Source organism: Syngnathus scovelli, chromosome 2 (genome assembly GCF_024217435.2).
Source record: "Syngnathus scovelli strain Florida chromosome 2, RoL_Ssco_1.2, whole genome shotgun sequence".
In the NCBI taxonomy this organism is placed as follows: domain Eukaryota; kingdom Metazoa; phylum Chordata; class Actinopteri; order Syngnathiformes; family Syngnathidae; genus Syngnathus; species Syngnathus scovelli.
Window position 1 is genome coordinate 4537139 of NC_090848.1, and position 15539 is coordinate 4552677.

General features: G+C 43.2%; 3 protein-coding genes across 10 annotated transcripts; all 3 read right to left on the minus strand.

The window, feature by feature from the left end:
- Positions 1-202: 202 nt before the first annotated feature.
- On the minus strand, positions 203-1953 carry jagn1b (jagunal homolog 1b). Its single transcript, XM_049753339.1, has 4 exons — positions 1827-1953; positions 1041-1138; positions 904-976; positions 203-843 (listed from the first exon to the last, which is right to left on the minus strand). The coding sequence occupies exons 2-4, from the start codon at positions 1127-1129 to the stop codon at positions 454-456; spliced, it is 552 nt and encodes a 183-aa protein (XP_049609296.1). The 5' UTR covers positions 1130-1138; positions 1827-1953; the 3' UTR covers positions 203-453.
- Positions 1954-2094: 141 nt separating this feature from the next.
- Positions 2095-8924, minus strand: LOC125988270 (collagen alpha-1(VIII) chain). Of its 5 annotated transcripts, none has more exons than XM_049753247.2 (4): positions 8733-8924; positions 5275-5411; positions 4848-5094; positions 2095-4747 (listed from the first exon to the last, which is right to left on the minus strand). In XM_049753247.2, exons 3-4 carry the CDS (start codon positions 5089-5091, stop codon positions 2826-2828), a joined length of 2166 nt encoding a protein of 721 aa, XP_049609204.1. In that variant the 5' UTR covers positions 5092-5094; positions 5275-5411; positions 8733-8924; the 3' UTR covers positions 2095-2825. The 5 variants fall into 5 exon arrangements, with proteins under 5 accessions (XP_049609204.1, XP_049609203.1, XP_049609205.1 ...); XM_049753246.2 differs by having other exon boundaries at positions 5275-5415; XM_049753248.2 differs by having other exon boundaries at positions 4920-5097; positions 5275-5415; positions 8733-8923.
- Positions 8925-11399: 2475 nt separating this feature from the next.
- Positions 11400-13890, minus strand: LOC125988286 (uncharacterized). 4 transcript variants are annotated; one of them, XM_049753311.2, is made up of 9 exons: positions 13586-13890; positions 13447-13504; positions 13217-13332; positions 13054-13149; positions 12324-12362; positions 12178-12248; positions 12038-12095; positions 11913-11975; positions 11400-11847 (listed from the first exon to the last, which is right to left on the minus strand). In XM_049753311.2, the coding sequence occupies exons 1-9, from the start codon at positions 13745-13747 to the stop codon at positions 11491-11493; spliced, it is 1020 nt and encodes a 339-aa protein (XP_049609268.1). In that variant the 5' UTR covers positions 13748-13890; the 3' UTR covers positions 11400-11490. The 4 variants fall into 4 exon arrangements, with proteins under 4 accessions (XP_049609268.1, XP_049609266.1, XP_049609265.1 ...); XM_049753309.2 differs by having other exon boundaries at positions 12178-12362; positions 13217-13326; positions 13586-13887; XM_049753308.2 differs by having other exon boundaries at positions 12178-12362; positions 13586-13886.
- Positions 13891-15539: the final 1649 nt, after the last annotated feature.

A 15539-nucleotide genomic window follows, 5' to 3' on the forward strand; every position in this document is an offset into this window, starting at 1 on the left:
CAACTTACTTTGGGTTAGGCTTAGGGGGTAGAGTTAAGGGTTAGTGTTAGTAGTTTGAGTTTCAAACTAGAGTTAGGGTTTCAAAGTCCGGTTTCAATGTCTCAATGGCTTCTGATTGTGTTTTTCCTATTCACGTCTGATTAGTATTCGGTATTGTGACAAACGACTGCCACATTTTGAGGAAAAAGAAATGTGACAATAACAGTGTTGATAACATTTTACTGGAGAATGATGAAACGCCAGAAGCTTTCATGTACAGTATGCACCGATGGCGGCAGACTTCACGGAAGGAAAACGATGCAATTAAAATATAAAAGGCACAGAAAGCTGTCAGACAACAACCTTTCGCAGAGTCATCAAATACGAAGCTGCATCCGTCAACAGACAAGTTTTCTCTTTTGCCGCAGTTTATTTTTGGACAGCCACAAATGTATCTTCTCCAAGCCCACCAGCTTATTTCTTCTTCTTCTCCTGCGTGCTGGTGAACCACTGGTCCAGCAGCTTCTTGCTGTAGTAGATCTGCCAGCCGTGCACCTGCACGGAAATGACGATCGCCAAGTACATAATCGTTACCGCCGCGAAGCCGAAGATGAAGCGGTAAGCTTTGCCGTGTCGGTACAGCTGCTGAGCCACGGGGAACATCTCCATGCTGCCGTAGATGAGCGGCGCTACCGAGAACAGCCCGGCGCTGATCATGGAGATGACCAAGTAGCTGATGTTGTTGCGGGGCAAAGCCATGAAGCTGAAGACGGTGGGGATAATGCTGAGGAGGTACGGGTACTCCCACTGATACGGTGAGGCGACGGTTTTGTGGGACACAAGACCCAGCTGGCTCACTGTCACCTAACACACAACGAAACACTTTAGAAGAAGCCCAGCGGTCACTCGGCAATGAGATTCTACCTGAGCTGCCATCAGCACCCACACCAGCAAGTGGACCATGTTGAGTTTCTTGATTTCGGACTTGAGGGCCACGCTGGAAGAACACATATTGAAACTTGAGTATTTATGTTACCGATATGATTGCAGATATGACTGACCTCATTTGGTAGTGTGAGGCCACTCGTTCCCTGTGTTCAAAGTCACTGCCGTCCGTGCCTGTCGCGCGCGGTCCCGCTCGGGAAGCCATGGCTCGCTTCTACTTGACAGACAATCCAAAAGTTAGACGGTTTTATGTTTGTGTTATTCCTCAAGTCTGGCATGAGTTTCACTTGACGAGATCATGCTAACATTTTGTGTGATCTAACATTGCTCGTTTTTTGTTCTGATGTGGAAATATAATTTCTTGAGTGCAATCATTTTCTGTAACAATGTGAAACAAAGTCATAATGCGACTCGACTTAATCCTCAAACTTTTTTCAATGTGGTAGCAACTTGCTTCCATAGTAAAGCTTGCGTTGAACTACAATGCAAAGCAAAACAGTGTTTTTATTTAAGGAATTCTCATAAGAGCATTGCGTATTCAAAGCCGCCTGCAGACAGAGAAAGCTGCTTGAGAGGCCAGTTGAATTATTTTGAAGGCGTTTGACCGTTTAGAGGTCAGATCAGTTCTTCATCAACACTACACGTGTGGTCTTATCCCGTTCCACTCCTCCACTTTCGGGTTGACTGCACTCCGTGCGATGAATGGCTAAAAATCCATTGCCAAGCAGGTTTAATTCTAAGGCTGTCCAGGAGTTATTAATTTGGGTTTTGTCTTGCAACAGCTTGCAAAAGGCATCGTCAACAGCGACCAACTAGCACTTAGCTAGCACATGGCAATATTTATGTGCGATGAATATAATACAAACATTTATTTTAAGTTAAAACTACGTAATTGCACTTACGTGTTCGTCGATTCCGCTAACTATGGGAAGATTGTGCACACCGACGGCTCCAGTGTACGGAAGAGGAAAGCGGTCAACGTCGCCAACTGATTGGTCAACAAACTTCTTCGTTATTGTTTTAACGGCGGTTGCAAACTATAATTGCACACTACCGCCACCTATTGCTTTGGAATGTTTACTGCGTTGACGTTGTACACTAAGCGGCAAGCACTACCTAAAACTAACAAAACAAAACAAGTATAAATGCAAAAGTAAACACCAGACAGAGTTTTTTTTCTACTCCTGAAAGGTATGTTTAATATTTTATGCCATTGTAGCATCATACACAGTTTGAACAATAACACTGATTAAATATAGAAGGGGAACGCCGGCCCAAATTATACTTCAATTAAAATTATTAGTATTGCACACAAAATTTCTCTATGACATACCGAGCTGTAAGATGAATGTGAATTTTTTTACTTGATAGCTAAATACAACTAAACTGTACTACATGTGGATGAAAAAAAAAGTTTGAACAGTGCTTCTTTTGTCATGTGACATTGACAATTATTGAACTAATCAGTTCATTTACATTCATCATTTTACAAATTAAGAAAAGAAAAAAGAGCTCCAATTTTCAAATTCAAATATATTTTTAAATATATATTTTTTGCCTTTAATTTTTAGCAGGAATTTAACACCAGGCAGCATTTGTCCTGCAAACAAAATGTTTGTATGCAAAGAAAAACAATGAGTCTGAAGGCCGATTGTCATTTCATCCATCTTCTCAGTCTTCTCAAAATCCTCAAATAAAACATTCACCACAGTGAAGATCCTTTTTGGACTAGTAACTATGCAATTAGCACATCAAAAGACACTCTGCTCATGTGTAAATACAGATGTCATGATTTCTACAAAATATTAGTCAAAGATAGTGACGATGTTCCCAAAGCAGATCCAAACAGGTTCACTTCATTTGCCGCTTGTCATGATATCTTTAAATACAAGTGCTTTCAATTAGATTGGGTGCAATAAGTATCCAGAAAAAATGGCGTGGACGTACTGACTGGCGTAAAGTCCTGCTGCCTGCTCAGACGGCAGCTGCAAGTGCACGATGTCAGCCTGCTGTAACGGGAGCACGGCGCTACCGGATGCCTGGTCCAGCAAGCCCTTGACGCATTCATCGTAAGTGTACAGCATTGGCTCGTTGTTCTTCATCAGTGCCACCCACACGTTACTCCCTTTGCAGTGGACGTGGTAAGAAAAATAGTAAACCCCTGGTACACTGCATGTAAACACACCAGTTTGAGGATTGTAGTCCTGGTTGCCATTCTGTAGGATTTTGTCAAAGATCACGGGAGAACCAACGGATGGAAATGGATTTGTGAGCTTTGCTGTGAAAGCTGGCATCTCCAAGGCATTTCCACCAGTGTTGCCACTATAGCTTGCCTTTTTGTACGCTTGTTTTTGACCGCTGTATGGACCCGACACTGCAAGGGTTTGGCTGAGGTCAGGATATGTTGCAGGGAGTCCTGGAGGACCAGGGGGTCCAGGTTGCCCTGGTTGTCCAGGAAGTCCCTGAGGTCCAATAGGGCCAGTGTTACCCTTAGGACCAATTTGACCCACCGGTCCAGGTGTTCCCTCACCAGGATAGCCTGGTAAACCAGAAGGGCCTGTTTCCCCCTTTAGACCAGGCATTCCTGGAGGTCCTATTGGGCCACCTGGTCCTGAAAGTCCTGGGATCCCCTGTGGTCCGTGACGGCCTTTATCACCAGGTTGGCCTACTGCTCCTCTTGGCCCAGGTAATCCTGCTGTACCGGGGGCACCATTTAAACCCCTGTTACCTGGTTCCCCTTTTGGGCCCACGGGTCCTTGAAATCCTCTCGGTCCAGGTTGTCCGACCTCGCCCATGAAGCCTGACTGTCCCGGAAGGCCTGGTAACCCTGAATCCCCTTTCAATCCAGGATTTCCTTTCGGCCCAAGGTCACCATCATCGCCCTTTTGCCCTGGGAAGCCAATGCTGCCTGGTGGCCCCATTGGGCCTGGCTGACCAGGTCTGCCACTAGAACCTGTCTGACCAATAACACCTGGAAGGCCTGCATGACCCTTTTCTCCTTTTAGACCTGTTGATCCAGGAACACCGCTGTGTCCTTTGTGACCCATGGGTCCTGGAAAGCCTTGTTTGCCATAACCAGGCAAACCTGGACTTCCTGGTAATCCTGGAGAGCCTTGTGCACCTTTGCTTCCAGGAAGCCCAGGTTGACCAGGAAAGCCATCTTTCCCTGCTTTTCCAATTCCAGATGAGCCCGGTGGACCCGGTTGGCCTTTGTCACCGGGTGGTCCTGCTGGTCCCGGCTGTCCACGAGCACCAACTTTTCCTGGCATTCCCGGATGCCCGGGTTGACCATTCACACCAGGTTTGCCAATCCCAGGCATCCCAACATGTCCAGGTGGACCCGGTGGTCCACTAGGTCCTTTCAACCCAGGCAACCCAGGTATGCCAATTCCTTTTTCTCCTTTGAGGCCTGGATGACCAGAAAGCCCAGGAGGACCTCTTTGACCCGGCTCACCTTGAACACCCACCTGTCCTGGCAGACCTTGACCTCCGACCTTCGCAATTCCAGGGAGGCCAGGTGGACCCGGACGTCCTTGAGGACCAGGAAGTCCATTTGGGCCCTCACGACCTTTAGGTCCTGATTCACCTTGTGGCCCAGGAAATCCAGGTCCTCCTGGTTTTCCAGGCAATCCTGGCAGTCCTGGTTTGCCTATTCCCGGATACCCTTGAGGACCAGTGGGACCTGGTTTTCCTGGTATTCCTTGCAATCCCTGTCCTGGTAGCCCTGGTGGTCCCTGAGGTCCCGGTGGGCCTTGAATGCCAGGAGGTCCTTCTCCACTAGAAACATGGGGAGGTGGACCTTTGGCTCCTCTGAATGTTTGCCCTTAAAAACAAAGACAATTTGGTCATGAGAGGTGAGAATTCAATCCAGATGAAGAATCAGTCCTCAGATCTTTAGTGATTTCATTTGAAAATAGAGAGACCTTTGCTTTCCGTCAATAGCCGCTCTTTGCCCAACTCAAATGGAAGCTGAGGGAGCTCCATACCGTACTGACCCAGTAACGGCATCTCGTTTCCTGAGAAGGGCTGTTGTGGATGGCCATCGTTGTACTGTGGTTGCGGCTGGTATTGTTGCGATGATGTTTTGCTTCTGGAGAATGCGCCACCGTGGGCCAGATGGACCACAGCGATGAGTATGTGGATGGGATGGAGGACTGCAGGAACCATATTCTACTGTGGAGAAGAAAAAAATAAAATACAACCAGGAAGTGCATCAGTTTTGCTACATCATAGCAAAATAGATTAAACATATTTTTCATGGCAGAGTGACAGAAAAAAATAAAAATGGCATTGCTCAATTAACAAATCAAAAGTTTGAATCTTCTAGCTACAAGTGCCACGTTTGCTTACTTTCAGAGTTCTCCTTGCCGAGTAAACGTCTTTGTCCACTGCCTGGCCCGCCTTACATTAGGTTGCTTCTCGGACTCGTTTCCAAGGCATGAGTGGGGAGGTGGCCATGTAGAGACGACGCCGGTCTGGTCTCGGCTCTGTCTAAAAAAATGAATTACAGGTAAGTTCAAGATCAAATAGTTTCTTCTTCACCTTGTAGTGACGTATGATTGTCACAAGCGTTTCTTTAACCGATTCCCAATGTAAAGATCCAGGACCATGGACAGAACCCCACAAGTTTTACATCATCTTAGCATCCTGTTATGGTCCAGGAAAAGCAGCAGGGTAACTAAATGAAGCATGGTGAGCAGTGATGGGAAGCCACATTCTAGGCCAAGCGTTGGCTTTGACGCAAAAAAAAAAAAAAAAAAAAGGATCTCATACATTGCAAGACTTAATAGGTTATTCCTCATTCTGTAGGAATCATCCTGGTCCGATATGGGAAGTATTCAATCAGTGGAGAAATAATCTGTTCTGCAAATATTAAAGTCATATTTTAACATCCACAAAATAAATCTACTTCCTTATCACATTCAAAAGTTCTTTTGAATTTAGAAGTCTCGGTATAATTTGAAAAGTGTTTATGTTTATTGTACAAAAAGCTGTTCAATGAATATTTCTGTTGTTGGAATGATTCAAAATGCAAATTTGAAAAATTGTCCCTTTTTTTTATTATTTGTTTGTAAAATTATTTTTGAAGGTTGTTAATAATGAATTGTTTGTTGTTTTTGTTTGTTTGTTTTTCTCACATTTAGATGCTGGTAGCTTGAATACATTTTATTTGTAAAGAAAAACAACTACAAAATGGCCAGGCTTAAATAAGCTTTTGCCAGCACCATATTTTGTCACCGCTCATTAAATCGCTGATAATTGTTGAATATATTACTGTGTGGTAATGGGGGGAAAAAATAATTCTACTAGTATCAATAACTACAATAACAAACTTAAAAAACTTTTGGAAGTTAGTAGTTGTGGTCCATCTGGCACATCATCGTTCAACAATCAACACATTTGAGAACTAGACCAGCCTCTTTCAGTGGAATGTTAAAAACAATGTGAAGAGCTTTGAAATATTTCTGGACCCTAAACTCAGGTTGGATCTGACCTCCAAGAATGCATCAATCCGAACCGACTGGATCAAGCGAGCTCATTCGTCAAGGTGAATACACACCAGAGACCGTCCAGAATAAATGAGTCAGCTTCTCTTATTTCCTTGCATGATGTTGAGGATCTGGCACAAAAAAAAAAAACCTTACAGATGCCTTTTGAAGCCCTACCTGATGCTTCCAGATGGTCTACTTTAAGAGTCTTTGAAGCACAATGTGCTCGGAGCCCAGACTATGTTTGACATGCAACACTCAGCTGATCAGCGAAGAACCGAGGCCAAGACATCTGGGAAAGACACCTGTGTGTATTTGTGCCTCCAATACACAATGTAACACACACACACACGCACACGCAACGTGTCTGACGAATGTCCACGTCACCTTCCGTCTCGCCTCAGTTTTTATTTCCGACAAATGTCAACAACTGGATTGATTTCCCTGCACGCTTCGCAGCCATAATTTCTCGGCAGAACCTTGTGCGCTTGCTTTGGCTCCTATTTACGTTGGCTCCCAAAAGCACTCGGCCCCGTTTTATGGATTGGATGGGCCAATAATAACATGCGATCACTATGGGAAATTCTCAAATTTACAGCTGCAATAGTTTAATTCTAGATCGTGATATTAATATTAGTGGGCGATACAGAGGAGACATTGTTGAGAACTACCGTAATTTCCGGACTATAAGCCGCGACTTTTCCCCAAAATTTTGAACCCTGCGGCTTATAGTCAGGTGCGGCTTATATAAAATTGTTTTGGTGATTTTTGCGATCTTTTATACACTCGTAAAAAGGCTGTGGACCACTGTTGTACGGTATCTTGAAGAAAAAAACAAACAAAAATACTATTTTGAAACACTACTATGGCTGCTGCTTATCTGGCTGTGTTGCTTGTGACTATTATGAGCTTTAGTAGGAATGCACACTAGGTGACCTGCGTCAAAGGGCTCTAAACCCTTTCTCTTAGAGATTACACAAAGCAGTGGCGCTGTTTGGACCATCTGCATTGTATTAAAACCCAATCAATCAGCATTTAAATTCAATTCTTCTGACATTTTGCTCACCAAAAACAAGTTGTAATGAATGTGAACTTTTAATGTATTTTATTCAGAAGGTTACTTTGAACCCTGAGGCTTAAATGGCGGCGAGGCGTATTTATGGATTTTTACGGCTTTCTGTGTACTGTCTTTCTTTGTAAAAAACTCATGTGCACGTGCGGCTTATAGTCCGGTGCGGCTTATGTAAGAAAAAAAACTAAAATATCCCTGAATTTTAGCTGGTGCGGCTTATAGTCCGGTGCGGCTTATAGTCCGGAAATTACGGTAATTGTTTTCCCAACATTGCAGACTTCAATACATTTAATAACCAGCATTTCTGGTGCATATGATATATTTTATTTTACATATTATATTAATACGGCTTGCTCCTGTTGATTCAGATGGGACACTTTTATTATTATTCATTTTAATTACACTGTATTGCAATTTGTATGATTTCTATAATAGTGATGTGATTGTGGTGATATTAAAAGGTCGACTGAGTCAGGCCCACATATGTAAGACCCAGAATATGAGGCCAAATGTTGTTCCAATAAAATACTACGAGCTCAACTATAAGAACCCAACCGGCTTCTATCTGCAAAGCTGAGATAATTACCAAAGCGTATTTTCCAACCCAACTTGCAAGAGAGGAGCATGTCTATGACTCAACAAAAAAGCAGGCAGCAGTGTGGTGGGATCAAGAAACACATTCCCTCCGAGCTACATCAACTCTTCCTGTCCAGGAGGCAGAAGGGAGCCAGCCAACCGAATGTGGGGCACAGGACAAAGACATTAACAATAACAAGGCAGCAAAATAGAAAAGTCTGGGCCTGCTCAGGGAAGCGTCTGGTCCTCCCCTCCTTTGCAACCGTCAATGACAAGATCCAACAATAACACAAGGGCTGCCAATCTCCAGCATGTCAAGATGACGTGTTGCCTGTCACGTCTTTTTCTTACAAAAGCACGTCCCTAATCAAATTAAACACAGAAAAAAAAGCATCAGGACCAACCCATGTCAAGTTTGGCAGGTGCGCAGACAGAAATCGGGACAGACAAACACACGCGTCGCTGAGTTTCAGTTTGGCAGCTTTCATGCCCTGCATGATGATCACTTCACATTCTGGATGCACAAAAAAAATCTTCCACTGCTGACAAAACAATGCAGATTTGCGGCGAGGAAGACTCAGAGTCTTTTATTATCGGCAAGGAGATAATGCAAAAAGAGTGAGGCTGAAGCCAAACATGCCAGAAACACACAAAACTTTGCAACAACTTACCTGCACGTAAGTTGCTGCCCGATTGCAGAGTGGATGGGTGTTGCACAAAACTTTGATCGTGGTGAGGCTTTTATGTGCAGGAGGGAGGAGCTGCGGAAGCAGAGGACGGAGCCCAAATACTGTACAAAAAATATCCACAGGATCTGCTTGAGAACGTGCAGTCAGACAACGGAACGTTTGCTGGAACATACTTCGGTCGGCCTCAATACTATCAAGTTGCTATTAAATTGTTAATCTCCATCTGATATAAAAGATAATTTTGTGACTCGATACGACAATATCCGGAGCCAAATATTTTATCATCACTATGACGCATTTCAATGAGACAACAATACAACTACCAGTAAGCCATAAAACAAAAAACATAAACTGCATAATTTCTACCAACTGTGAGATTGTGACTGAGTCTTTGAACTTTTGCTCAACTTCTTGCTTATTTCAATGTGCCATTTCCCACGACGAACAGATGGTTCACATTAAAGTAATCATTTTATGTGCTGCTTTAAAAAAAAAAAAAATCACTTTAGCCGCTCCAGGACAAAAAACATATGCCGATTTAAAGTCGTTGTCACAGAAAACAGTTGCGGCATAGAGCTGAAACAGATTATTATTTCCCTGCATCAATCACGTTCACGACCGTGCACACCGCAGAGAGGAAACAGTCGGCAAGAAAATCGTGACGTCACAGCTATACAGTACGTACCAACGCAAATATATTCTTTCGCAAGGCCCAATATTCTTTAGTCTCCACTTTTTAAAGCATGAAACCTGTTAAGTGGGATTTTTTTACTTCCAAACCACGTGGTGCAAAAGATGCTGCCCCTTTTTTTTTTTTTTTTTTTTTTTTTTACTGTGCATGACATTGAAACGTTCCAAGGGCAAAATTGGGACGGATTACTGGAAATCACTTTCCACATCTCCAAAATCCACACACCCTTGAGCAAGGCACGAAAGCCTCACATTGACATCTCTCCTTGGAGTATAACCTGAATTTCCCCTTATGGGAAAAATTAAAGTATTAATTTTTCTGGCTGTTACATTAAGGAAGAAAAGGAAACGATGACGTCACAGACATTTCAGCTGGTTGAAAGAAAACATGTGGAGGAATTTAGTTACAAGGTCAGTGAGGAAATCATCAGATAGAGTTTCCCAGTCATTACATCGTCTCACTGCTCTTTTGTCTGCATCTTAATCTCTTCACATCTACCACAAATATACGTACCAATCAAAAGAAAATAGAAAGTGCATCCAGGACAGACCACTGGAAAAGAACCTGAACTGAAATCACTGAAAATCTTTCCAATTTCTGCATTGAGTGGAATTTTTCCAATGTGTCAAGAATCAAAGTCGACTATTGTGTCCCGCTCAACTACCCCCCCCCCTTTTTTTTAATAAACTTGACGGCATCAAGTGGGAAAGCATCTAAATGTGTGTTCTTGGATTGTAGCTACAGTGTGGATGATTTGTTAGCTGCTTTCCAAAGCAAACAACAAGCTAACTCCAGCAGACTTCATCATAAGAGAAACAAGGAAGGACGCCTCACACTGCACTTTCTAATTAAAAAGTGTTTTGGGGTAATGTGAGCCTCGAGACGTTTACTTTGGAGCAAATATGGCTCAACACGTGTTGTAGCTACAGTGGCTATCAAAAGTCCACACACCCCTGTTCAAATGCCAGGTTTTTGTGGTATGGGGGGAAAAAAAGATAAATCAAAATCTCTCTCTGCCAAAATTATTTAGAGTTAAATTAATCCATAATTTAATTTAAATATTTTAACCTATGTTGAGGGTTTAAGGACTTCCGCAAAAAAAAAAAAAAAAAAAGACTGATTTACAAAATGCAAGGCTGACAGGAAATTGAGGGTCAGGGGCTCCCTGGGCTCTGCTTGTCCTGCTTTGATAAACCAAAAGTGCTCTCTCTTCGTTTGCCAGCAGAGCCCGTTTTTACTGGCCTGCCTCGGTGGAGACACACACATGCAGATTCCATGCAGGCGGTGTTGACAGAGCAAAAAAGTGAGCACCCGTGATGCGGGATGCTTGGACTCGACAGAGGCCAATCAGCACAGTGGTTAGGTCAGAAAGGGGAACTACTTAAGGATCATTACTCTTAATAACAGGACAAAGAAGGCATTTTCTGCATTTGTGGACGTGCGGCTTACAAACAGAAAAAAAAATGTAGTTGAGGCTCAAGGTTAAATATCAGCCCGACAGACGGCAGTTACTGAAAGCGTAATAATGCTCGCCGCGGCCAAGTTAACTCAACTGGACAGTTTTAGCAAATTACAATCGGCGACTGATCTTTGCACAAATTGCAAGTCAACAGAACCTTGGCATTCTCACCTATAAACAAAGTTTTGAGTCTATATGTTTTGACTGAAGGAAACAAAAAGATAATACGTTGGCATTGCGGAGCTACTGTAGGATTTTTTTTTCCCGTGGGGGATTCAATGATATCTCAGTGGGTCTGCAAAACAATGATAAAAAAATATTTCAGGTGGTGCGCACCAGTAGCACCCGTGCACTCCACACGCTTCGCTTTTTACCCGCATGCAACTCACTATTTCCTTTCCGGAAATCTACAGAATTGTTTGTCATCATCTTTCAGGATTTCACTGTTTAAAAACGCAATAATAATCAATCTGTGCAAAAGATGAGACGTGGCTCCCACTTAATTAAAGCACATTTTTATTTATTTATTTGGAGGCCTAAAATATATTACTAAAACTTGAAGTAAAAACATTTAAAGTGGCTGTGTCCTGTCACTTCCTATTGGCAATCCTCTTGGAGCGTCTTAGCACAATATTTGCTTGTTCCTCCTTTTTTTCCTCCTTAAGTCGCCTTCCCGCCGGCCGACCACGCTTCACCTCATCCGCCTGTTTGACACTTTGCACTGGCGATGTCGCCGCCGCCGCTTCCTGTGTGACGGCCTTCGGTCTCCCTCGGGCGCCTCGCTTAGGTTTCAACTCATCTGCCGGCGTCTGCTGTCCTGCGGCTCCTTTGGGAATCTTCTTCGCTTTGGACTTTGAGGGGTCGTTTGAACCTTTGCCTGCTGCTTTCCTGCTGGTCGGCAGATTTGTCTTTGGCGCTGTGGGGGTCACAACCTCTTGTCTGTCCATCTAGTCAAATATTTAACAGTGTTAAGACCTATTGTGAAATTCCCACGATGTAGCCGAACTCTTGCCTCTATTTGAGCCAGTTTAGATTTGAGGTCTGCTAAATCTCTCATCAGCTGCTGAATGGTGGTCTAAAACCCAAGAGAAGCGTTGCAATTGAAATGTTTTCATTTATTGCGGTTGTGGTCCTCACCTTGTAACCAACAAGTTGCTCCGCCAGATGTTCTCTCTCATTTGTGTCCTCCTTTCTCCTTAGATGCACATATGTTAAAAATTTAAGGATGGGATTTTGTCAAAATGACGTCATAGGACACGCAAAGTGCAAATATATACCAACTGGTCTCCTGCTGACTGACTGCTTGCTTCTTCCCCTTCTTCTTGCTCGGTGCTCGGTCCACATCTTCCTTGCTCACAATGGCCAGCAGTGAGACGGCCTTTAGCTCCAACACTTTGACCGATGAGTACAAGGATCCAAGTACCTTCTTGTGATGTGCCACCAGCTCAGGGTAGGATGAAGACTGACAGGCACAAAACATTTAGAAGTGGTAAATTAACAGTGATAAAGACACTACACCTTTATATAAAATTTAAAAAAAAAAGGAAAAAAAGGGAGAATACGAATTGAGGAAAGCATAAAGTTACAAAAGTAAATGAATCGTGCCATTCAGATTAAATAAACATCATTCGAAATAATTGTTTTTTTTTAATATACCAGATTACTTCATTTAATATTTGGACAAAGGAGCAATTTCAAGTAATATTTTCAGTTTCCAAAAGAGATTAAATTATTGACTGCACCCCATTGGTAAAAAATTAATGAGACCTTTATTTTGAAAAGCTCTCCTGACCACAGGAAAACTAAATTTTTCAATTTAAGGGTAAGCGCCCTCTACTCATTATAGAAAAGTAATGTTAAAAAAAATAGCGAGGCTGTAAAAACAACAAAAATCTTTTTTTAGGTGACTTTCCAACATGTCCATTGAGCAACAAACTGAAATTTGAAGCATTAAAAATAAAAAAAAAGTTGTCTACAATAATAGACATATTTATACTAACGACGAGAACTAGTTTCAGTAGAAGAAACAAAATTTTACGTATTCAAAAGCTGAAGTTTAACAAAAAAGTCTAACAAGTTTTTTTTTTTTTTGAACTAAGTCATTCAGACTTGTCGGTGTGAGAAAGTAAAGCTAAGGAGCGCTCTCAGCTCACCTTCTGAAGTTCAGCTTGCACGTTGTCCCCGGGGTACAACATGGACTCCAAGACCAGCTCCGTTTGCAGCATGTTTCGCAACTCCACCAGCTCTCCCTGAAGAGCAAGTTACTAAATTGCCTTCTCAACTTACGCATGTGAATCACTTCAATTCAAATCCAACCTCGAGCTGCTTTATTTGCTTCTCCACCTGCATCTTCATCATGAAGTCCTGGTCACTTGCTGTTAACTGATAGTCTTTCATGCCGTTCACCAAGGAATCAGAGAAAGCTCCTAAAACTTGCAAAAACGCAAACTTATAACTAAAATGCATCCTATAATCCGATCTGTCCGTTTGTTTGTCCTCGGTTCAATAACGTTTTAGGTTTTGCAGCATAATTGAAAAAGCCAAACCTGGTTTTGTGTCGTTAACCTGAAAGACGTCTAGGTCAGGGTGCTCGCTGCTGCCCCCCTTTGGATGACAGTCGCAGGTCTTGGTTAAAGGAACCACTTGGACTGCAAACGAATCAACCAAGTCAAACAACAGACTCACCTCTGGGTCCTGTTTGAATTCCACAATGTGACTTTTCTCATCTTCATTGTGAAATTCCAAGCGTTGCTTCACTTGGAAAGGAGGCGGCGTCCTAGGCAGTTGTCGGCCGGTTGGGATGTAGTGCAAACTCCCTTTCAGCTTCTTCAAACTATTTCCAGCCATGTGGAATGCGCGAGGTACCAAATCACTTTGGAACTCCTGCTAAAACGGTTGGCCTCTTTCCCTGCTGCTTTAACCACGCGATTGGGTTCACCTGAGGGCGCAGTACTCTCATCTGACCACTAGAAGGCAGCAGAGTTCTGCAATTTGATGGTGCATTCTGATTGGGCCTTTTGCGTGCGTTCTGGACGATGGCGCACAGGCTAATAACGCCCACTGCGGAATAGCCCCCCCCCCCCCCCCTTTTTTTTTTTTGGAATACCCCTTTTCAAGTTACGTCGAGTTGAAAATACACAAGCAAAATGGGGGAGCGAGCTTTATTACCAGCAAGACATTCCTATCATGGCCTCGTTGAAGAGAATTTTTTGATGTCCGTTCCAAGAATGCTGCAGTGCTCGGCAGAGAAGCAGATTCAGTGACAGGCTGCTGTCATTGCCCGGCCCTGCTGATAGATTGAAAAAACGTCCCTCTCGCTTGTGCCATGTGGCGTTTTAATTCCACCGCTATCATATTCATTCCCTCTACTTTATACTGTAGTAGCAACAACTTGCACATACATCTACACAACTAATCTGATTGTGTGCTAAGCAAACTTTTCATAGACTATTTAGGATCTCCTAAAACCTTCTAGAATTTCTTTTCAAATTTTGTTCATTCTCAGCTCCTTTCAATCTGTTGGTTTTCCACTTGTTTAAAGTATCGAGGTAAATACTTGAACTTTGAACTTTGGTTTTGGCAGCAGAATCACAGATATCCACTATACAAGGCAGGTGGGCATGTGGCCGAACGGAAAGCCAACTATCTTTAACCTGCTCGTGTCACACTGCCAGTCCCGCATGTTTTCTGGCACTCCAGGAACTTGAAAGGCGAGCGCTGCGTCGTAAATACTTCTGTTTTTAAACTCCTTGCTCCCATGATGCCGTAGACGAGAGAAAGAGAGAGAAAAGGGTCACGCGTTGCTGCTGTGTAAAATTTGCTTTGGGAACAAATTGGAGCTCAGGTTCGAGCGTGTAGTAGTATCTCCGGTTATTGGACTTGCAAACACAAACATCACCGACGCTCTTTAGTGTCCTAAAAAGCCCTTCGCTTCCTTTGTTGCACCGTGTGCTGTATTGAGCGGGAAGCTCATAAAGGGATGGAGACATGCTCAGACTTTTAGCTCCATGGCAGACAGGGGGAGGGCTGAGAAGCTCATTTATTCAAATTAAAATCTGAATGTGATGGATTGACAACCTCCACAGTGGCAGGTTTGAATGACTATGGACCAGAAGGCCTCACTTCATGATCGTGAAGTACCTTGAGAAGCTGAAGGTGGCGCCGCTCACAAACTACGACATGGACTTTTGTCAGTATGCCTACAAGAAGAAGCACTCCACTGATGATGTCATCACAGCCCACACCCACTTGCAAATTCCTACACCTGTCTGCTCTTTCGGGATTTCTCCTCTACCAGCATGCCACAGAATCTGGTGCAAAAGATGAACATTTTTGGCCTGAGTCCATCATTGGGAAACTGGGTCTGAAAGATATAATAATAATAATTAATAATAATAATAATCAGTTGATAAAGATATAGAATTTAATTTCACTGTATTTTCTACACCCCTGTGATCGACACGTCACAATGTTAAAACACTAATAAACACAAGCTCCTCTATACAGTACGTTCCTCCGTGTCCTCCACCTCAAGCATCAGTTCCTCCTTTTCCTCAGGGACAGCTGAGGCATTGGGAGCCATATGGTAGCGTCATCGCTGTGTGCGACACACAAGCACCCAAGTGTGTGTGTGTGTGTG